This window comes from Oncorhynchus mykiss, chromosome 28, assembly GCF_057628025.1.
Source record: "Oncorhynchus mykiss isolate SJ-2025 chromosome 28, ASM5762802v1, whole genome shotgun sequence".
Taxonomy (NCBI): domain Eukaryota; kingdom Metazoa; phylum Chordata; class Actinopteri; order Salmoniformes; family Salmonidae; genus Oncorhynchus; species Oncorhynchus mykiss.
In genome coordinates this window covers 41,939,798-41,965,037 of record NC_143049.1, presented here as the reverse complement: position 1 = coordinate 41,965,037, position 25,240 = coordinate 41,939,798, and the positions used below count along the sequence as shown (strand labels likewise).

General features: G+C 40.3%; 1 protein-coding gene across 1 annotated transcript in view; it reads left to right on the top strand.

Moving 5' to 3' along the window:
• The window catches only part of LOC110508253 (piezo-type mechanosensitive ion channel component 2), a 210,139-nt gene that overhangs the window by 156,328 nt on the left and 28,571 nt on the right, over nt 1-25,240 (top strand). Inside the window, exons 37-39 of the mRNA XM_090225642.1 lie at nt 966-1,407; nt 1,728-1,891; nt 24,368-24,626. Coding sequence (XP_090081768.1) covers nt 966-1,407; nt 1,728-1,891; nt 24,368-24,626 — 865 coding nt within the window. The remainder of the gene's footprint in view (nt 1-965; nt 1,408-1,727; nt 1,892-24,367; nt 24,627-25,240) is intronic.

Here is a 25,240-nt window from a genome sequence, read left to right as displayed (position 1 = left end):
TCACCCACTCTCTGTTTATGGGTTGTTGATTATCACCCATGTTTTGTTTATGGGTTGTTGATTATCACCCACTCTCTGTTTATGGGTTGTTGATTATCACTCATGTTTTGTTTATGGGTTGTTGATTATCACCCACTCTCTGTTTATGGGTTGTTGATTATCACTCATGTTTTGTTTATGGGTTGTTGATTATCACCCATGTTTTGTTTATGGGTTGTTGATTATCACACCTGTTCTGTTTATGGGTTGTTGATTATCACCCATGTTTTGTTTATGGGTTGTTGATTATCACACCTGTTCTGTTTATGGGTTGTTGATTATCACACATGTTCTGTTTATGGGTTGTTGATTATCACCCATGTTTTGTTTATGGGTTGTTGATTATCACACATGTTTTGTTTATGGGTTGTTGATTATCACACATGTTCTGTTTATGGGTTGTTGATTATCACACATGTTTTGTTTATGGGTTGTTGATTATCACACATGTTCTGTTTATGGGTTGTTGATTATCACACATGTTCTGTTTATGGGTTGTTGATTATCACACATGTTCTGTGTATGGGTTGTTGATTATCACCCACTCTCTGTTTATGGGTTGTTGATTATCACCCATGTTTTGTTTATGGGTTGTTGATTATCACCCACTCTCTGTTTATGGGTTGTTGATTATCACTCATGTTTTGTTTATGGGTTGTTGATTATCACCCATGTTTTGTTTATGGGTTGTTGATTATCACACATGTTCTGTTTATGGGTTGTTGATTTTCACCCACTCTCTGTTTATGGGTTGTTGAGTGTCACCCAAATACTCTCAACTGTGTGAATACAGTACTGAGGAGTGACAGTAACCAGTAACTTCCTCTGTCTGTCTGTCTGTCTGTCCGTCTGTCCGTCTGTCCGTCTGTCTGTCTGTCTGTCTGTCTGTCTGTCCGTCTGTCCGTCTGTCCGTCTGTCCCCCACAGCGAGGCGACTCAGTGCATCACTCTCTATTCACGGCAAGGCACCAATGACACCATCGAGGAGGTGGATGACGAACAGGACCAGGGGGAGGACAGGCAGAACGAACCCTTGGGACCCTCACATCCGGAGACAGAGGGGGCTGAGGGAAGCCCCTGGTGGAGTGGTGGTGGTGGAGTGACCACTGAGGAGGAGGAGAGGGACCAGGGACAGTGGGATCCATGGGAGACTCCAGGCCCAGTGGAGGTCCCCTCCTTCAGGGTAGACAGTCCAACTTCGACCTTCCTGGCCCTTCGATCAGGGTCCCAGGACTGTACCACTGACAGTGACGATGGGGGTGTCCGGCAAGAGTACCGGAACACAGAGGAGCGGGGCCTGGCAGGTCAGCTGGACACCTCGGATGCTCCAAACACCTCGGACACTGACGTGCCTTCCAGCTACAACAAGGTTGGTTCTCTATGTCTTTTGTCACTCTGAGCCGGGTTCCGTTCTAGATTTCTTCCTTCTAGGGAGTTTTTCCTGGCCCCTGCTTTCACTTCTGCTTTGCTTGCTTTTTGGGGTCGGGCCGGTTTACTGTAAAACACTTTGTGACAACTGCTTATGTTAAAACGGCTTTATAAAATACATTTGATTGATTGATTGATTGATTGATAATTTGATTGCTCACACGGTAGCCCTTGGTAATTGTTGTATAATGAAAGGGTAAACTAAATGAATTATGAATGAGTATATTCTTATTATGAATTATTATTATTTTTGTCATGGAGGCGGTGAGCTTTGACCGACTGGAGGTGAGTGAGGATGAAAGCGACAGGGACGATAAGAGGATGATGGCGATGACCCCAGACACCAGCCGGTCAGACTATCTGGACGATCCCCTGCTGCCCTCACTGACCACTGAGCTGACCGCCAGCGAACTGCTGCTCAACAAGTAAGTGGACGAGACACGCTAATGTTAATAATGTCTCTAGTGTATTCAGTATTCAGTATTCAGCGCACGTGACAAATACAATTTTATTCGATTGGTAAAGTGAAAACATGTTTTTAGAAATTTTAGCTAATTTATTGAAAATAAAATACAGAAACATATCATTTAAATAACTATTCACATTTTTACATTTTAGTCACTTGGCAGACACTCTAGTCCAGAGCGATTTACAGTTAGTGTATTCATGTTAAGATATACAGTTGAAGTCAGAAGTTTACATTCACTTAGGTTGGAGTCATTAAAACTAGTTTTTCAACCACTCCACACATTTCTTGTTAACAAACTATAGTTTTGTCAAGTCAGTTAGGACATCTACTTTGTGCATGACACAAGTCATTTTTACAACAATTGTTTACAGACAGATTATTTCCCTTATAGTTCACTGTATCACAATTCCAGTGGGTCAGAAGTTTACTACACTAAGTTGACTTTTCCTTTAAACAGCTTGGAAAATTCCAGAAAATTATGTCATGGCTTTAGAAGCTTCTGATAGGCTAATTGACATAATTTGAGTCAATTGGAGGTGTACCTGTGGATGTATTTCAAGTCCAACCTTCAAACTCAGTGCCTCTTTGCTTGACATCATGGGAAAATCTAAAGAAATCAGCCAAGACCTCAGAAGAAGATGGTAGACTTCCACAAGTCTGGTTCATCCTTGGGAGCAATTTCCAAACGCCTGAAGGTACCACGTTCATCTGTACAAACAAATGTACGCAAGTATAAACACCATGGGACCACGCAGCCGTCATACCGCTCAGGAAGGAGACGCGTTCTGTCTCCTAGAGATGAACGTATTTTGGTGTGAAAAGTGCAAATCAATCACAGAACAACAGCAAAAGACCTTGTGAAGATGCTGGTGGAAACAGGTACAAAAGTATCTATATCCACACTAAAACAAGTCCTATATTGACATAACCTGAAAGGCCGCTCAACAAGAAAGAAGCCACTGCTCCAAAACCGCCATAAAAAAGCCAGACTACGGTTTGCAACTGCACATGGGGACAAAGATCGTACTTTTTGGAGAAATGTCCTCTGGTCTGATGAACTGTTTGGCCATAATGACCATCGTTATGTTTGGAGAAAAAAGGGGGAAACTTGCAAGCCGAAGAACACCATCCCAACCGTGAAGCACGGGGGTGGCAGCATCATGTTGTGGGGGTGCTTTGCTGCAGGAGGGACTGATGCACTTCACAAAATAGATGATATCATGAGCAAGGACAATTATGTAGAAATATATAAGCAACACCTCAAGACATCAGTCAGGAAGTTAAAACTTGGTCGCAAATGGGTCTTCCAAATGGACATTGACCCCAAGCATACTTCCAAAGTTGTGGCAAAATGGCTTTAGGACAACAAAGTCAAGGTATTAGAGTGGCCATCACAAAGCCCTGACCTCAATCCTATAGAAAATGTGTGGACAGAACTGAAAAAGCATTTGCGAGCAATGAGTCCTACAAACCTGACTCCGTTACACCAGCTCTGTCAGGAGGAATGGGCCAAAATTCATCCAACTTATTGTGGGAAGCTTGTGGAAGGCTACCCGAAACATTTGACCCAAGTTAAACAATTTAAAGGCAATACTACCAAATACTAATTGGGTGTATGTAAACTTCTGACCCACTGGGAATGTGATGAAAGCTGAAATAAATCATTCTCTCTACTATTATTCTGACATTTCACATTCTAAAAATAAAGTGGTGATCCTAACTGACCTTAGACAAACAATTTTTTACTCTGGTTAAATGTCAGGAATTGTGAAAAACTGAGTTTAAATGTATTTGGCTGAGGTGTATGTAAACTTCCGACTTCAACTGTAGATCTAATCTATAGAGTGGAATTACAATAGAACAGTACTTCCCAAAACCTTTTTGTTGAACTGTGGAACATCTTGGTGTGTTTAAACATTCTGCGGCATATCTAAAATGTCCTTATTAGTGGTAATGACCTCCATCTCATCTGATCCATACTGCAAATCATCTATTTTCTGTGACAAACATTTTTTTTTTTATAGATTAACGTGTTTATTTGAATTATTGTCATAGTTCCTTACTCATAACGATTCATTTCCCCTTTAAAAGCGTCCCACAAATCTGCACCAAAAAAAATACACAATATGGCCAAAAGTATGTGGACACCTACTCGTCAAACATCTCATCCCTAAATTGTAGATGTTGGAACATTGCTGCTATAACAGCCTCCACTCTTCTGGGAAGGCTTTCCACTAGATGTTGGAACATTGCTGCTATAACAGCTTCCACTCTTCTGGGAAGACTTTCCACTAGATGTTGGAACATTGCTGCTATAACAAACAGCCTCTCCACTCTTCTGGGAAGGCTTTCCACTAGATGTTGGAACATTGCTGCTATAACAGCCTCCACTCTTCTGGGAAGGCTTTCCACTAGATGTTGGAACATTGCTGCTATAACAGCCTCCACTCTTCTGGGAAGGCTTTCCACTAGATGTTGGAACATTGCTGCTATAACAGCCTCCACTCTTCTGGGAAGGCTTTCCACTAGATGTTGGAACATTGCTGCTATAACAGCCTCCACTCTTCTGGGAAGGCTTTCCACTAGATGTTGGAACATTGCTGCTATAACAGCCTCCACTCTTCTGGGAAGGCTTTCCACTAGATGTTGGAACATTGCTGCTATAACATCCTCCACTCTTCTGGGAAGGCTTTCCACTAGATGTTGGAACATTGCTGCTATAACATCCTCCACTCTTCTGGGAAGGCTTTCCACTAGATGTTGGAACATTGCTGCTATAACAGCCTCCACTCTTCTGGGAAGGCTTTCCACTAGATGTTGGAACATTGCTGCTATAACAGCCTCCACTCTTCTGGGAAGGCTTTCCACTAGATGTTGGAACATTGCTGCTATAACAGCCTCCACTCTTCTGGGAAGGCTTTCCACTAGATGTTGGAACATTGCTGCTATAACAGCCTCCACTCTTCTGGGAAGGCTTTCCACTAGATGTTGGAACATTGCTGCTATAACATCCTCCACTCTTCTGGGAAGGCTTTCCACTAGATGTTGGAACATTGCTGCTATAACATCCTCCACTCTTCTGGGAAGGCTTTCCACTAGATGTTGGAACATTGCTGCTATAACAGCCTCCACTCTTCTGGGAAGGCTTTCCACTAGATGTTGGAACATTGCTGCTATAACAGCCTCCACTCTTCTGGGAAGGCTTTCCACTAGATGTTGGAACATTGCTGCTATAACAGCCTCCACTCTTCTGGGAAGGCTTTCCACTAGATGTTGGAACATTGCTGCTATAACAGCCTCCACTCTTCTGGGAAGGCTTTCCACTAGATGTTGGAACATTGCTGCTATAACAGCCTCCACTCTTCTGGGAAGGCTTTCCACTAGATGTTGGAACATTGCTGCTATAACATCCTCCACTCTTCTGGGAAGGCTTTCCACTAGATGTTGGAACATTGCTGCTATAACAGCCTCCACTCTTCTGGGAAGGCTTTCCACTAGATGTTGGAACATTGCTGCTATAACAGCCTCCACTCTTCTGGGAAGGCTTTCCACTAGATGTTGGAACATTGCTGCTATAACAGCCTCCACTCTTCTGGGAAGGCTTTCCACTAGATGTTGGAACATTGCTGCTATAACAGCCTCCACTCTTCTGGGAAGGCTTTCCACTAGACGTTGGAACATTGCTGCTATAACAGCCTCCACTCTTCTGGGAAGGCTTTCCACTAGATGTTGGAACATTGCTGCTATAACAGCCTCCACTCTTCTGGGAAGGCTTTCCACTAGATGTTGGAACATTGCTGCTATAACAGCCTCCACTCTTCTGGGAAGGCTTTCCACTAGATGTTGGAACATTGCTGCTATAACATCCTCCACTCTTCTGGGAAGGCTTTCCACTAGATGTTGGAACATTGCTGCTATAACATCCTCCACTCTTCTGGGAAGGCTTTCCACTAGATGTTGGAACATTGTTGCTATAACAGCCTCCACTCTTCTGGGAAGGCTTTCCACTAGATGTTGGAACATTGTTGCTATAACAGCCTCCACTCTTCTGGGAAGGCTTTCCACTAGACGTTGGAACATTGCTGCTATAACAGCCTCCACTCTTCTGGGAAGGCTTTCCACTAGATGCTGGAACATTGCTGCTATAACAGCCTCCACTCTTCTGGGAAGGCTTTCCACTAGATGTTGGAACATTGTTGCTATAACAGCCTCCACTCTTCTGGGAAGGCTTTCCACTAGATGTTGGAACATTGCTGCTATAACAGCCTCCACTCTTCTGGGAAGGCTTTCCACTAGACGTTGGAACATTGCTGCTATAACAGCCTCCACTCTTCTGGGAAGGCTTTCCACTAGACGTTGGAACATTGCTGCTATAACAGCCTCCACTCTTCTGGGAAGGCTTTCCACTAGATGCTGGAACATTGCTGCTATAACAGCCTCCACTCTTCTGGGAAGGCTTTCCACTAGATGTTGGAACATTGTTGCTATAACAGCCTCCACTCTTCTGGGAAGGCTTTCCACTAGATGTTGGAACATTGCTGCTATAACAGCCTCCACTCTTCTGGGAAGGCTTTCCACTAGATGTTGGAACATTGCTGCGGGGACTTGCTTCCATTAATCCACAAGAGCATTAGTGAGGTCGGGCACTGATGTTGGACGATTAAGCCTGGCTCATAGTTGGCATTTCAATTCATCCCAAAGGAGGTTGAGGTCAGGCCTCTGCGCAGGCCAGTCAAGTTCTTCCACACCGATCTGAACAAACTATTTTTGCATGGACCTCACTTTGTGCAAGTGGGCATTGTCATGCTGAAACAGGAAAGGACCTGTCCCAAACTGTTTCCACAAAGTTGGCAGCACAGAATAGTCTAGAATGTCATTGTATGCTGTAGCGTTACGATTTCCCCAGCCCAGCCCAGCCCATACCATACATTAAGGGAACATTTCGGCATTTCGTGTATGATCAGTGAGAAAGTCCATATTGCAAATGTACGGTCCCTTACCCGACGTCCGAAATCGTTTGTAAAATTCGCGGTCGGCGTCGGGACGTGCGGTAGGGCCGGACCTACCGGGAAGTCGTCGAATGAACTTTGTCGGACTTTCGGTTCCCGTTTAAAAAAAAAAACAAGTTTCGGACCGTTTTTCCGCCGTCCCGGACACTCCCACCAGATGGCATACGGAATCATATGGCAATTTGGCAAAACATCACGAATCGCGACGGGGCCTTATCTCAAAAACTGAAAATATTTCGAAGCCGAAACTTGGCGAGCGTAGGGTTGGCGTAACGGGCAGTTGGCCCCGAACGGGATGGCGTCTAGGCCTCGACGGTTTTTGAGCTACGGCCATTTTTCTGGGATTAAAGGCTTAAAATGGAAGTAGAGAAATTATTTTTCCACTTCGGGTCAAAGCCAAGGAGCCTCCGGTGTCAATAAAAAAAGAACCAGCCATTTATCTATCGTCATTTAAGAGAAACGGAACAATGGCAAATTGGTGATGGTCACAAATAGGCGTTTTTTTTTTTCAACGGTTACAGATCCAGTTGCAGGGTGTTCATACGAATCTTTTTAAAGTGTGCTGCGGAGCTCTGCGACATTTCTGTGATTTTCTATGATTTTCTGAAATAACACAATAACCGACCATTAGAATAGTAGGCCCAAAATGAAGCCTGCCCCACAATGTCATTTGCTTTTGAGTGACAGTGAGAGAACCGTTAGGGTGAGAAGAAAAATTCCACCACATGAATGTTCCTAAGGTCCTCCCGATCTCAACAAGCCTAACCTTGACCGTGTGGCATTAACCCTTCACAGTAAAACAGGGTTTTTTGATCTCACAGATTACAGTGTCATCTCTCCCCATAGGAATACATTGCCTGCACCCCTAATTTCAACCTGAGGCCTATGTGGGTTATGAATGCCGTATGAACCTGTCTTCGGTACCAGTCCATCAGGCCACTATGAGGTCTACCTGTGTCGATTCTAAGCTTCCTGGACCAACCGGAAGTGGTTCAAATGCCCCTAAAAGTGTTTACCCATACACTGCATGCAGTTTGATAGACATAGTGCATTCAACCCTGTGTAGATCAGTCAATTCTAAACGTAAGGACTTAAAACTCAGGATTCTGTAACAGCATACCCCAATGAGGATATGTGGTGACTTATAGCTTCCTGTGCCAACCGGAAGTGCCATAATTGGTGTCTCAGGGGCTGTTTCGAAGGGTTAAAAAATTCAGATCTGTCCAAAACTTCATATATGTGATTAGGCAACCCCCATGAACTGTAAATCAGTCATTTTTCCCAAAAAAAATCAAAGGAAAAAAAAATCGCACTAAAACACAACTTGGATGGAGGGACGTATTGGGGTGCGTAGAGACAGACAGTGGCCGCAATAGTTAGCTTTGTTCTAGCTAAAAAAGAACGGTCGGACCTAGAGTTCTGAAACTTTAGAAACCTGTTCTAGACCTCCGGGCCATGGTGCGTGGCGAGTTACGTGGCTCTAGATGGTTCTCGGACCGAGAAACAGCCTCGTACATTCGCAATAACTTCAATTCATTTTTGCATCACGAAAATGACGACGTTTAGAAAAGTCTCAGAGACGCAAGGCTAGGTGCGTTGAAACCGGCTTGGCCCATAGAGACGGACCCCAAAGTTTCTGTCCGATAGCTCGTTCAAGGACCCCGTAGCAAGGCATGGAAATAAGTGGATTTTCAGCACCAATTAGGGTTTTTCTCGGACACCAAATGACCTATCGAGCCGAAACTCGGGATTCGGGGTCGCCTCACATAGGACTTCGCATAATGTCCGAACTGGACCCGCAGCTAGAACGTAACTATGTGTTTTACCTTTTTATTATGTTTTCAACTAGAGGCGCTGTGAATTATGGGACTGCTCTGACATATATGATAGTTGGCATCTAAATGAGTAGGAAACAGTGGGTTTGGTGTCATAATGACATCTAATTGACTGATGGACACTGACTTGCTAGTTGACTTTTGTACATTTGCAATATGTTTAAACAGAGAGGGACCATCACCAAAATGGCATTCTGAAATCAACACAAAAAATGGCATCACCATAGTCTCCAGACTGTGCTGAGTTCAACGAGCTATCCCGCTTGACCGTAGCTCGCTCGGTCTAGGCGCAGCAACCATTAGAATATTAGGCCCAAAATGAAGCCTGCCCCACAATGTCATTTGCTTTTGAGTGACAGTGAGAGAACCGTTAGGGTGAGAAGAAAAATTCCACCATAGGAATGTTCCTAAGGTCCTCCCGATCTGAACAAGCCTAACCTTGACCGTGTGGCATTAACCCTTCACAGTAAAACAGTGTTTTTTGATCTCACAGATTACAGTGTCATCTCTCCCCATAGGAATACATTGCCTGCACCCCTAATTTCAACCTGAGGCCTATGTGGGTTATGAATGCCGTATGAACCTGTCTTCGGTACCAGTCCATCAGGCCACTATGAGGTCTACCTGTGTTGATTCTAAGCTTCCTGGACCAACCGGAAGTGGTTAAAATGCCCCTAAAAGTGTTTACCCATACATTGCATGCAGTTTGATAGACATAGTGCATTCAACCCTGTGTAGATCAGTCAATTCTTAACGTAAGGACTTAAAACTCAGGATTCTGTAACAGCATACCCCAATGAGGATATGTGTTGATTTATAACTTCCTGTGCCAACCGGAAGTGCCATAATTGGTGTCTCAGGGGCTGTTTCGAAGGGTTAAAAAAGTCTGATCTGTCCAAAACTTCATATGTGTGATTAGGCAACCCCCATGAACTGTAAATCAGTCATTTTTCCCCAAAAAAATCAAAGGAAAAAAAATTGCACTAAAACACAACTTGGATGGAGGGACGTATTGGGGTGCGTAGAGACAGACAGTGGCTCCAATAGTTAGCTTTGTTGGAGCTAAAAAAGAACCGTCGGACCTAGAGTTCCGAAACTTTAGAAACCTGTTCTAGACCTCCCGTAGATGGTGCGTGGTGAGTTACGTGGCTCTAGAAGGTTCTCGGACCGAGAAACAGCCTCGTACATTTGAAATAACTTCAATTCATTTTTGCATCACGAAAATGACGACATTTAGAAATGTCCCAGAGTCGCAAGACTAGGTGCATTGCGAACGTCTCGGCCCATATAGACAGACCCCAACGTTTCTGTCCGATATCTCATTCAAGGACCCCGTAGCAAGTCATGGAAAATAGTGGATTTTCAGCACCAATTAGGGTTTTTCTCGGACACCAAATGACCTATCGAGCCGAAACTTGGGATTCGGGGTCGCCTCAGCTAGGCCAACACATAACATAAGAAATGGACCCACAGCTAGAACGTAACTACGTGTTTTATGGTTTTTTTATGGTTTGTACCGAAGGCGTTGTGAATTTTGGGCCAGCTCTGAAGTATGTAATAGTTGGCTACTAAACGAGTTGGAAAAAGTGGGTTTGGTGTCAGTTTGTATCAGTTTGGTGGTCAGAATGATATCTAATTGACTGATGGACTCTTGTCCACTTGACTCTTGTACATTTGCAATATGATTCTATAGTGAAAAAACATCACCAAAAGCGACATTCTGAAATCAACCCAAACGAGCGATTGAGATGACCCAGAATCACTGCAAAGCCATCCCGAGTTCATCGGGCCAGTCAATTTCACATTCCTGCAGGATTTTTATAGCATGACAAATTCGTGATGGTACCTGCCCATTAAAACATATTGCAAATGCACAGTGACTTTGAAAAAGTAAGAAACAAAAAAAAATACATCTAAAATTTTTTGAGCATGACAAATTCGTGATGGTACCTGCCCATTGAAACATATTCCAAATGCACAGTGACTTTGAAAAAGTAAGGAAACAAAAAAAAATACATCTAAAATTTTTTGAGCATGACAAATTCGTGATGGTACCTGCCCATTGAAACATATTGCAAATGCACAGTGACTTTGAAAAAGTAAGGAAACATAAACAAATTCGATAAACAAATTCGTGATGGTACCTGCCCATTGAAACATATTGCAAATGCACAGTGACTTTGAAAAAGTAAGGAAACATAAACAAATTCGATAAACAAATTCGTGATGGTACCTGCCCATTGAAACATATTGCAAATGCACAGTGACTTTGAAAAAGTAAGGAAACATAAACAAATTCGATAAACAAATTCATGATGGTACCTGCCCATTAAAACATATTCCAAATGCACAGTGACTTTGAAAAAGTAAGGAAACAAAAAAAAATACATCTAAAAAATTTTGAGCATGACAAATTCGTGATGGTACCTGCCCATTGAAACATATTGCAAATGCACAGTGACTTTGAAAAAGTAAGGAAACATAAACAAATTCGATAAACAAATTCGTGATGGTACCTGCCCATTAAAACATATTCCAAATGCACAGTGACTTTGAAAAAGTAAGAAACAAAAAAAAATACATCTAAAATTTTTTGAGCATGACAAATTCGTGATGGTACCTGCCCATTGAAACATATTGCAAATGCACAGTGACTTTGAAAAAGTAAGGAAACATAAACAAATTCGATAAACAAATTCGTGATGGTACCTGCCCATTAAAACATATTCCAAATGCACAGTGACTTTGAAAAAGTAAGAAACAAAAAAAAATACATCTAAAATTTTTTGAGCATGACAAATTCGTGATGGTACCTGCCCATTGAAACATATTGCAAATGCACAGTGACTTTGAAAAAGTAAGGAAACATAAACAAATTCAATAAACAAATTCGTGATGGTACCTGCCCATTAAAACATATTCCAAATGCACAGTGACTTTGAAAAAGTAAGGAAACAAAAAAAATTCATCTAAAAAATTTTGAGCATGACAAATTCGTGATGGTACCTGCCCATTGAAACATATTGCAAATGCACAGTGACTTTGAAAAAGTAAGGAAACATAAACAAATTCAATAAACAAATTCGTGATGGTACCTGCCCATTAAAACATATTCCAAATGCACAGTGACTTTGAAAAAGTAAGAAACCAAAAAAAATACATCTAAAATTTTTTGAGCATGACAAATTCGTGATGGTACCTGCCCATTGAAACATATTGCAAATGCACAGTGACTTTGAAAAAGTAAGGAAACATAAACAAATTCGATAAACAAATTCGTGATGGTACCTGCCCATTAAAACATATTCCAAATGCACAGTGACTTTGAAAAAGTAAGGAAACAAAAAAAAATACATCTAAAAAATTTTGAGCATGACAAATTCGTGATGGTACCTGCCCATTGAAACATATTGCAAATGCACAGTGACTTTGAAAAAGTAAGGAAACATAAACAAATTCGATAAACAAATTCGTGATGGTACCTGCCCATTAAAACATATTCCAAATGCACAGTGACTTTGAAAAAGTAAGAAACAAAAAAAAATACATCTAAAATTTTTTGAGCATGACAAATTCGTGATGGTACCTGCCCATTGAAACATATTGCAAATGCACAGTGACTTTGAAAAAGTAAGGAAACATAAACAAATTCGATAAACAAATTCGTGATGGTACCTGCCCATTAAAACATATTCCAAATGCACAGTGACTTTGAAAAAGTAAGGAAACAAAAAAAAATACATCTAAAAAATTTTGAGCATGACAAATTCGTGATGGTACCTGCCCATTGAAACATATTGCAAATGCACAGTGACTTTGAAAAAGTAAGGAAACATAAACAAATTCGATAAACAAATTCGTGATGGTACCTGCCCATTAAAACATATTCCAAATGCACAGTGACTTTGAAAAAGTAAGAAACAAAAAAAAATACATCTAAAAAATTTTGAGCATGACAAATTCGTGATGGTACCTGCCCATTGAAACATATTGCAAATGCACAGTGACTTTGAAAAAGTAAGGAAACATAAACAAATTCGATAAACAAATTCGTGATGGTACCTGCCCATTAAAACATATTCCAAATGCACAGTGACTTTGAAAAAGTAAGGAAACAAAAAAAAATACATCTAAAAAATTTTGAGCATGACAAATTCGTGATGGTACCTGCCCATTGAAACATATTGCAAATGCACAGTGACTTTGAAAAAGTAAGGAAACATAAACAAATTCGATAAACAAATTCGTGATGGTACCTGCCCATTAAAACATATTCCAAATGCACAGTGACTTTGAAAAAGTAAGGAAACAAAAAAAAATACATCTAAAAAATTTTGAGCATGACAAATTCGTGATGGTACCTGCCCATTGAAACATATTGCAAATGCACAGTGACTTTGAAAAAGTAAGGAAACATAAACAAATTCGATAAACAAATTCGTGATGGTACCTGCCCATTAAAACATATTCCAAATGCACAGTGACTTTGAAAAAGTAAGAAACAAAAAAAAATAAATCTAAAAAATTTTGAGCATGACAAATTCGTGATGGTACCTGCCCATTGAAACATATTGCAAATGCACAGTGACTTTGAAAAAGTAAGGAAACATAAACAAATTCGATAAACAAATTCGTGATGGTACCTGCCCATTAAAACATATTCCAAATGCACAGTGACTTTGAAAAAGTAAGAAACAAAAAAAAATAAATCTAAAATATTTTGAGCATGACAAATTCGTGATGGTACCTGCCCATTAAAACATATTCCAAATGCACAGTGACTTTGAAAAAGTAAGAAACAAAAAAAAATACATCTAAAATTTTTTGAGCATGACAAATTCGTGATGGTACCTGCCCATTGAAACATATTGCAAATGCACAGTGACTTTGAAAAAGTAAGGAAACATAAACAAATTCGATAAACAAATTCGTGATGGTACCTGCCCATTAAAACATATTCCAAATGCACAGTGACTTTGAAAAAGTAAGAAACAAAAAAAAATACATCTAAAATTTTTTGAGCATGACAAATTCGTGATGGTACCTGCCCATTGAAACATATTGCAAATGCACAGTGACTTTGAAAAAGTAAGGAAACATAAACAAATTCGATAAACAAATTCGTGATGGTACCTGCCCATTAAAACATATTCCAAATGCACAGTGACTTTGAAAAAGTAAGAAACAAAAAAAAATACATCTAAAATTTTTTGAGCATGACAAATTCGTGATGGTACCTGCCCATTGAAACATATTGCAAATGCACAGTGACTTTGAAAAAGTAAGGAAACATAAACAAATTCGATAAACAAATTCGTGATGGTACCTGCCCATTAAAACATATTCCAAATGCACAGTGACTTTGAAAAAGTAAGAAACAAAAAAAAATACATCTAAAATTTTTTGAGCATGACAAATTCGTGATGGTACCTGCCCATTGAAACATATTGCAAATGCACAGTGACTTTGAAAAAGTAAGGAAACATAAACAAATTCGATAAACAAATTCGTGATGGTACCTGCCCATTAAAACATATTCCAAATGCACAGTGACTTTGAAAAAGTAAGAAACAAAAAAAAATACATCTAAAATTTTTTGAGCATGACAAATTCGTGATGGTACCTGCCCATTGAAACATATTGCAAATGCACAGTGACTTTGAAAAAGTAAGGAAACATAAACAAATTCGATAAACAAATTCGTGATGGTACCTGCCCATTAAAACATATTCCAAATGCACAGTGACTTTGAAAAAGTAAGGAAACAAAAAAAAATACATCTAAAAAATTTTGAGCATGACAAATTCGTGATGGTACCTGCCCATTGAAACATATTGCAAATGCACAGTGACTTTGAAAAAGTAAGGAAACATAAACAAATTCGATAAACAAATTCGTGATGGTACCTGCCCATTAAAACATATTCCAAATGCACAGTGACTTTGAAAAAGTAAGAAACAAAAAAAAATACATCTAAAAAATTTTGAGCATGACAAATTCGTGATGGTACCTGCCCATTGAAACATATTGCAAATGCACAGTGACTTTGAAAAAGTAAGGAAACATAAACAAATTCGATAAACAAATTCGTGATGGTACCTGCCCATTAAAACATATTCCAAATGCACAGTGACTTTGAAAAAGTAAGGAAACAAAAAAAAATACATCTAAAAAATTTTGAGCATGACAAATTCGTGATGGTACCTGCCCATTGAAACATATTGCAAATGCACAGTGACTTTGAAAAAGTAAGGAAACATAAACAAATTCGATAAACAAATTCGTGATGGTACCTGCCCATTAAAACATATTCCAAATGCACAGTGACTTTGAAAAAGTAAGGAAACAAAAAAAAATACATCTAAAAAATTTTGAGCATGACAAATTCGTGATGGTACCTGCCCATTGAAACATATTGCAAATGCACAGTGACTTTGAAAAAGTAAGGAAACATAAACAAATTCGATAAACAAATTCGTGATGGTACCTGCCCATTAAAACATATTCCAAATGCACAGTGACTTTGAAAAAGTAAGAAACAAAAAAAAATAAATCTAAAAAATTTTGAGCATGACAAATTCGTGATGGTACCTGCCCATTGAAACATATTGCAAATGCACAGTGACTTTGAAAAAGTAAGGAAACATAAACAAATTCGATAAACAAATTTGTGATGGTACCTGCCCATTAAAACATATTCCAAATGCACAGTGACTTTGAAAAAGTAAGAAACAAAAAAAAAAAAATCTAAAATATTTTGAGCATGACAAATTCGTGATGGTACCTGCCCATTAAAACATATTCCAAATGCACAGTGACTTTGAAAAAGTAAGAAACAAAAAAAAATACATCTAAAATTTTTTGAGCATGACAAATTCGTGATGGTACCTGCCCATTGAAACATATTGCAAATGCACAGTGACTTTGAAAAAGTAAGGAAACATAAACAAATTCGATAAACAAATTCGTGATGGTACCTGCCCATTAAAACATATTCCAAATGCACAGTGACTTTGAAAAAGTAAGAAACAAAAAAAAATACATCTAAAATTTTTTGAGCATGACAAATTCGTGATGGTACCTGCCCATTGAAACATATTGCAAATGCACAGTGACTTTGAAAAAGTAAGGAAACATAAACAAATTCGATAAACAAATTCGTGATGGTACCTGCCCATTAAAACATATTCCAAATGCACAGTGACTTTGAAAAAGTAAGAAACAAAAAAAAATACATCTAAAATTTTTTGAGCATGACAAATTCGTGATGGTACCTGCCCATTGAAACATATTGCAAATGCACAGTGACTTTGAAAAAGTAAGGAAACATAAACAAATTCGATAAACAAATTCGTGATGGTACCTGCCCATTAAAACATATTCCAAATGCACAGTGACTTTGAAAAAGTAAGAAACAAAAAAAAATACATCTAAAATTTTTTGAGCATGACAAATTCGTGATGGTACCTGCCCATTGAAACATATTGCAAATGCACAGTGACTTTGAAAAAGTAAGGAAACATAAACAAATTCGATAAACAAATTCGTGATGGTACCTGCCCATTAAAACATATTCCAAATGCACAGTGACTTTGAAAAAGTAAGGAAACAAAAAAAAATACATCTAAAAAATTTTGAGCATGACAAATTCGTGATGGTACCTGCCCATTGAAACATATTGCAAATGCACAGTGACTTTGAAAAAGTAAGGAAACATAAACAAATTCGATAAACAAATTCGTGATGGTACCTGCCCATTAAAACATATTCCAAATGCACAGTGACTTTGAAAAAGTAAGAAACAAAAAAAAATACATCTAAAAAATTTTGAGCATGACAAATTCGTGATGGTACCTGCCCATTGAAACATATTGCAAATGCACAGTGACTTTGAAAAAGTAAGGAAACATAAACAAATTCGATAAACAAATTCGTGATGGTACCTGCCCATTAAAACATATTCCAAATGCACAGTGACTTTGAAAAAGTAAGGAAACAAAAAAAAATACATCTAAAAAATTTTGAGCATGACAAATTCGTGATGGTACCTGCCCATTGAAACATATTGCAAATGCACAGTGACTTTGAAAAAGTAAGGAAACATAAACAAATTCGATAAACAAATTCGTGATGGTACCTGCCCATTAAAACATATTCCAAATGCACAGTGACTTTGAAAAAGTAAGGAAACAAAAAAAAATACATCTAAAAAATTTTGAGCATGACAAATTCGTGATGGTACCTGCCCATTGAAACATATTGCAAATGCACAGTGACTTTGAAAAAGTAAGGAAACATAAACAAATTCGATAAACAAATTCGTGATGGTACCTGCCCATTAAAACATATTCCAAATGCACAGTGACTTTGAAAAAGTAAGAAACAAAAAAAAATAAATCTAAAAAATTTTGAGCATGACAAATTCGTGATGGTACCTGCCCATTGAAACATATTGCAAATGCACAGTGACTTTGAAAAAGTAAGGAAACATAAACAAATTCGATAAACAAATTTGTGATGGTACCTGCCCATTAAAACATATTCCAAATGCACAGTGACTTTGAAAAAGTAAGAAACAAAAAAAAAAAAATCTAAAATATTTTGAGCATGACAAATTCGTGATGGTACCTGCCCATTAAAACATATTCCAAATGCACAGTGACTTTGAAAAAGTAAGAAACAAAAAAAAATACATCTAAAATTTTTTGAGCATGACAAATTCGTGATGGTACCTGCCCATTGAAACATATTGCAAATGCACAGTGACTTTGAAAAAGTAAGGAAACATAAACAAATTCGATAAACAAATTCGTGATGGTACCTGCCCATTAAAACATATTCCAAATGCACAGTGACTTTGAAAAAGTAAGAAACAAAAAAAAATACATCTAAAATTTTTTGAGCATGACAAATTCGTGATGGTACCTGCCCATTGAAACATATTGCAAATGCACAGTGACTTTGAAAAAGTAAGGAAACATAAACAAATTCGATAAACAAATTTGTGATGGTACCTGCCCATTAAAACATATTCCAAATGCACAGTGACTTTGAAAAAGTAAGAAACAAAAAAAAATACATCTAAAATTTTTTGAGCATGACAAATTCGTGATGGTACCTGCCCATTGAAACATATTGCAAATGCACAGTGACTTTGAAAAAGTAAGGAAACATAAACAAATTCGATAAACAAATTCGTGATGGTACCTGCCCATTAAAACATATTCCAAATGCACAGTGACTTTGAAAAAGTAAGAAACAAAAAAAAATACATCTAAAAAATTTTGAGCATGACAAATTCGTGATGGTACCTGCCCATTGAAACATATTGCAAATGCACAGTGACTTTGAAAAAGTAAGGAAACATAAACAAATTCGATAAACAAATTCGTGATGGTACCTGCCCATTAAAACATATTCCAAATGCACAGTGACTTTGAAAAAGTAAGAAACAAAAAAAAATACATCTAAAATTTTTTGAGCATGACAAATTCGTGATGGTACCTGCCCATTGAAACATATTGCAAATGCACAGTGACTTTGAAAAAGTAAGGAAACATAAACAAATTCGATAAACAAATTCGTGATGGTACCTGCCCATTAAAACATATTCCAAATGCACAGTGACTTTGAAAAAGTAAGGAAACAAAAAAAAATACATCTAAAAAATTTTGAGCATGACAAATTCGTGATGGTAACTGCCCATTGAAACATATTGCAAATGCACAGTGACTTTGAAAAAGTAAGGAAACATAAACAAATTCGATAAACAAATTCGTGATGGTACCTGCCCATTAAAACATATTCCAAATGCACAGTGACTTTGAAAAAGTAAGAAACAAAAAAAAATACATCTAAAAAATTTTGAGCATGACAAATTCGTGATGGTACCTGCCCATTGAAACATATTGCAAATGCACAGTGACTTTGAAAAAGTAAGGAAACATAAACAAATTCGATAAACAAATTCGTGATGGTACCTGCCCATTAAAACATATTGCAAATACACAGTGACTTTGAAAAAGTAAGGAAACATAAACAAAAAAACATCCCAAAAAATGTTGGGTAACCAGCTGCATATTTTAGATCACAAGCTTGAATTTTGAGCATGACAAATTCGTGATGGTACCTGCCCATTAAAACATATTGCAAATGCACAGTGACTTTGAAAAAGTAAGGAAACATAAACAAATTCGATAAACAAATTCGTGATGGTACCTGCCCATTAAAACATATTGCAAATGCACAGTAACTTTGAAAAAGTAAGGAAACATAAACAAAAAAACATCCCAAAAAATGTTGGGTAACCAGCTGCATATTTTAGATCACAAGCTTGAATTTTGAGCATGACAAATTCGTGATGGTACCTGCCCATTAAAACATATTGCAAATGCACAGTGACTTTGAAAAAGTAAGGAAACATAAACAAAAAAACATCCCAAAATTTTTTTTTTGGGTTACCAGTTGCATATTTTAGATCACCAGGTGCACATTTCAGGTCACCAGGTGCACATTTCAGATCACCAGGTGCACGGAGGAAAATATTTACTTTTGACTTTGACTTTTGACTTCCTATGACATCATATTGCAAATGGAGAAAACATATGCCTTATGCACAAGTAAAACAAAAAGAAATATGTAATACAAGTTAACCAAGGTATAGTTTGAGCAAAGTAAAGTTTGAATTTTGAGCATGACAAATTCGTGATGGTACCTGCCCATTAAAACATATTGCAAATGTACAGTGACTTTGAAAAAGTAAGGAAACATAAACAAAAAAACATCCCAAAATTTTTTTTTTGGGTTACCAGTTGCATATTTTAGATCACCAGGTGCACATTTCAGGTCACCAGGTGCACATTTCAGATCACCAGGTGCACGGAGGAAAATATTTACTTTTGACTTTGACTTTTGACTTCCTATGACATCATATTGCAAATGGAGAAAACATATGCCTTATGCACAAGTAAAACAAACAGAAATATGTAATACAAGTTGACCAAGGTATAGTTTGAGCAAAGTAAAGTTTGAATTTTGAGCATGACAAATTCGTGATGGTATCTGCCCATTAAAACATATTGCAAATGCACAGTGACTTTGAAAAAGTAAGGAAACATAAACAAAAAAAATCAAAAAAATTTTGTTGCACATTTTAGATCATCAGTTGCACGGAGGAAAATCGTTACTTTTGACTTTGACTTTTGACTTCCTATGACATCATATTGCAAATGGAGAAAACATGTGCCTTATGCACAAGTAAAAAAAATATGATAATAAAGCATGACTAAAGTATGTTGATAAAGTTCTTATACATGTGTTATTGACACAAAAATCGAAAGAATTTTGAAAAAAGGTCCAGAAAGCACTTTTTTAAGGATGTATGAAGTTTTTTACCAAATTTTGACATTTTTGACTTTTGACTTTTGACTTCCTATGAAATCATATTCCAAATGGAGAAAACATATGCCTTATGCACAAGTAAAACAAAATATATATATATGATAATAAAGTATGACTAAAGTATGTTGATAAAGTTCTTATACATGTGTAATTGACACAAAAATCGAAAGAATTTTGAAAAAAGGTCCAGAAAGCACTTTTTTAAGGATGTGTGAAGTTTTTTACCAAATTTTGACATTTTTGACTTTTGACTTTTGACTTCCTATGAAATCATATTGCAAATGGACAAAACATATGCCTTATGCGCATGTACTTAAAAAAAATATATATATGATGACAAAAGTATACTCATACAGTACTTACACATGTGTAATTGACAAAAAACTCGAAAGAATTTCGAAAAAAGGTCCAGAAAGCACTTTTTTAAGGGTTTTTAAGTTTTTTTTAAAAAATGTCATTTTTCAAAATTTGGCTTTTGGATGTTGACTTGGGTGCCATTTGCAATATGAAATGCCCCGGTGGAACGCACACGCCCCCTATTGGAATTTTGAAGTGTTACAATTGGCAATTGCCATATGGCATTTGCAATATACTTTGCATGAATCAACGCCAAATTGGGTGGTATTGACCATCGTGTACATGGTTTGTCCAATGCCAATATACCGCCATTTGATTTTGTCCAAATCAGGGGGGTATTCCCTTACATGAAAAACAGCCCCAGGCCATTATTCCTCATCCACCAAACTTTATACAGTAGTTGGCACTATACATTCGGGCAGATAGCGATCTCCTTGCATCCGCAAACCCAGATTCGTCCGTCGGACTGCCAGATGGTGAAGCGTGACTCATCACTCCAGAGAACAATGGCAACGAGCTTTACACCACTCCAGCCGACGCTTGGCACTGTGCATGGTGATCTTAGCTTATCTTATATCTTATCTTATCTTAGTTTGTGTGTGTTGCTCGGCAATGGAAACACCATTTCATGAAGCTCCAGTCGAACAGTTATTGTGCTGAAGTTGCTTCCAGAGACAGTTTGGTACTTCGGTAGTGAGTGTTGCAACCGAGGACAGATGATTCTTATGCTTTACACACTTCAGTACTCTGCAGTCCTGTTCTGTGAGTTTGTGTGGCCTACCACTTCAGTACTCTGCAGTCCTGTTCTGTGAGTTTGTGTGGCCTACCACTTCAGTACTCTGCGGTCCTGTTCTGTGAGTTTGTGTGGCCTACCACTTCAGTACTCTGCGGTCCTGTTCTGTGAGTTTGTGTGGCCTACCACTTCAGTACTCTGCAGTCTTGTTCTGTGAGTTTGTGTGGCCTACCACTTCAGTACTCTGCAGTCCTGTTCTGTGAGTTTGTGTGGCCTACCACTTCAGTACTCTGCGGTCCTGTTCTGTGAGTTTGTGTGGCCTACCACTTCAGTACTCTGCGGTCCTGTTCTGTGAGTTTGTGTGGCCTACCACTTCAGTACTCTGCGGTCCTGTTCTGTGAGTTTGTGTGGCCTACCACTTCAGTACTCTGCGGTCCTGTTCTGTGAGTTTGTGTGGCCTACCACTTCAGTACTCTGCAGTCCTGTTCTGTGAGTTTGTGTGGCCTACCACTTCAGTACTCTGCAGTCCTGTTCTGTGAGTTTGTGTGGCCTACCACTTCAGTACTCTGCGGTCCTGTTCTGTGAGTTTGTGACATACAGTACCAGATGGTCCAGCTAAGACCAGAGACATACAGTACCAGATGGTTCAGCTAAGACCAGAGACATACAGTACCAGATGGTTCAGCTAAGACCAGAGACATACAGTACCAGAGGCTGTGGTCCAGCTAAGACCAGAGACATACAGTACCAGATGGTTCAGCTAAGACCACAGACATACAGTACCAGAGGCTGTGGTCCAGCTAAGACCAGAGACATATTGGACCAGATGGTTCAGCTACGACCAGAGACATACAGTACCAGATGGTTCAGCTAAGACCAGAGAGATATTGGACCAGATGGTTCAGCTAAGACCAGAGACATACAGTACCAGATGGTTCAGCTAAGACCAGAGACATACAGAACCAGAGGCTGTGGTTCAGCTAAAACCAGAGACATACAGTACCAGATGGTTCAGCTAAGACCAGAGACATACAGTACCAGAGGCTGTGGTCCAGCTAAGACCAGAGACATATTGGACCAGATGGTTCAGCTAAGACCAGAGACATACAGTACCAGATGGTTCAGCAAAGACCAGAGACATACAGTACCAGATGGTTCAGCTAAGACCAGAGACATACAGTACCAGATGGTTCAGCTAAGACCAGAGACATACAGTACCAGATGGTCCAGCTAAGACCAGAGACATACAGTACCAGATGGTCCAGCTAAGACCAGAGACATACAGTACCAGATGGTCCAGCTAAGACCAGAGACATACAGTACCAGATGGTCCAGCTAAGACCAGAGACATACAGTACCAGATGGTCCAGCTAAGACCAGAGACATACAGAACCAGAGGCTGTGGTTCAGCTAAGACCAGAGACATACAGTACCAGATGGTTCAGCTAAGACCAGAGACATACAGTACCAGATGGTCCAGCTAAGACCAGAGACATACAGAACCAGAGGCTGTGGTTCAGCTAAGACCAGAGACATACAGTACCAGATGGTCCAGCTAAGACCAGAGACATACAGTACCAGATGGTCCAGCTAAGACCAGAGACATACAGAACCAGATGGTTCAGCTAAGACCAGAGACATACAGTACCAGATGGTTCAGCTAAGACCAGAGACATACAGAACCAGATGGTTCAGCTAAGACCAGAGACATACAGTACCAGATGGTCCAGCTAAGACCAGAGACATACAGTACCAGATGGTCCAGCTAAGACCTGAGAGTTTCCTCAAGGCACACCTGAGAGTTTCCTCAAGGCACACCTGAGAGTTTCCTCAAGGCACACCTGAGAGTTTCCTCAAGGCACACCTGAGAGTTTCCTCAAGGCACACCTGAGAGTTCCCTCAAGGCACACCGGTGTGGCTTCGACACTGTGCTTTTATAACCCGTTTGCTACAGAGTATGGTGGAACACATCACATCTCAACATGACTACTGGGACCACCTGGAATTATACAACATCGGTTATCAAATACATTTTTTAACTCTGAACATCATTCAACACCTTAAAACGCAAACCTTGATTCTAATAGGAAACATTCACACCTCCATCCTAGCTTGGTCGCCAGATATTTTTTTTGCACTTTAGCTAATATCTCCTCCCCCGCCCGCCCGCACCCCCCCCTCTCCCTCTCTATCCCCTCCCTTTCTCCCCCGCCCTCTCTCCCCTCCCTCCCTCCCTCCCCCCCTCCCTCTCTCCCCTTCTCCCTCTCTATCCCCTCCCTTTCTCCCCCGCCCTCTCTCTCCCCCTCCCTCTAAATCCCCTCCCTTTATCCCCCTCCCTCTCTCCCCCTCCCTCCCTCCCCCCCTCTCCCCCCTCCCTCTCTATCCCCTCCCTTTCTCCCCCGCCCTCTCTCCCCCTCCCTCCCTCCTCTCCCCCCTCCCTCTCTATCCCCTCCCTTTCTCCCCCGCCCTCTCTCCTCTCCCTCTCTCCCCCGCCCTCTATCCACCCCCCCTCTCCACCCCCCCTCTCCCCCGCCCTCTCTCCCCCCCTCTCTCCCCCTCCCTCCCTCTCCCCCCCACCTCTCTCTCCCTCCCTCCCTCTCTCCCCCCCTCTCCCGCTCTCCCCCCCCTCTCTCCCCCTCCCTCTCTATCCCCTCCCTTTCTCCCCCGCCCTCTCTCCCCCTCCCTCTCTCCTCTCCCTCTCTCCCCCGCACTCTCTCCCCCTCCCTCTATCCACCCCCCCTCTCCACCCCCTCCTCTCCACCCCAACTCTCCCCCGCCCTCTTTCCCCCGCTCTCCCCCTCCCTCTCTCCTCTCCCTCTCCCCCTCCCTCTCTTCTCTCCCTCTCCCCCTCCCTCTCTTCCCCTCCCTCTCTCCCTCTCTCCCCTTCCCTCTCTCCTCTCCCTCTCTCCCCCTCTCTCTCTCCTCTTTCTTTCTCCCCACCCTCCCCTCTCCCTCCCTCACTCTCTCCTCTCCCCCTCCCTCTCTCCTCTCCCTCTCTCCCCCTCCCTCTTTTCCCCTCCCTCTCTCCCCCGCCCTCTCTCCTCGCCCTCTCTCCCCCCCTCTCCCTCTCTCCCCCTCCTTCTCTCCCCCTCCATCAGGATGTTCCATGATGAGGAGCTAAAGCGGTCGGAGCGGTTCTATGTGGGCCAGCCCCTGGTGTTCCAGTTGGTCTATGCCCTGTATAACATGCTGGTGGCCCACTCTGAGATGGTGTGTTACCTAGTCATCATCCTCAACAACATGCTGTCAGCCTCCTGCGTCACCCTGGTCCTCCCCATCCTCATCTTCCTCTGGGCCATGCTGTCTGTACCTAGACCCAGTAAGAGGTTCTGGATGACCGCCATCGTTTATACCGAGGTAATGTAGCCCTATATCCCAACCAGTACCCTATTCCCTATTTAGTACACTACTTTTAGCCAGGGGTCCAATTTGGGACACAGGCCGAGAAAATAATGTATACTGCAATATGCTACAGAGAACTACTGCACGTTAAACACATTACACTGCTAGAGTCTATGACAGATATAGACACTGCTGTAGTCTATGACAGACATTGACACTGCTATAGTCTATGACAGACATTGACACTGCTATACTGCTATAGTCTATGACAGACATTGACACTGCTATACTGCTATAGTCTATGACAGACATTGACACTGCTACACTGCTATAGTCTATGACAGACATAGACACTGCTATACTGCTATAGTCTATGACAGACGTAGACACTGCTATAGTCTATGATAGACATAGACACTGCTGTACTGCTATAGTCTATGACAGACATAGACACTGCTGTAGTCTATGACAGACATTGACACTGCTATAGTCTATGACAGACATTGACACTGCTATACTGCTATAGTCTATGACAGACATTGACACTGCTATACTGCTATAGTCTATGACAGACATTGACACTGCTACACTGCTATAGTCTATGACAGACATAGACACTGCTATACTGC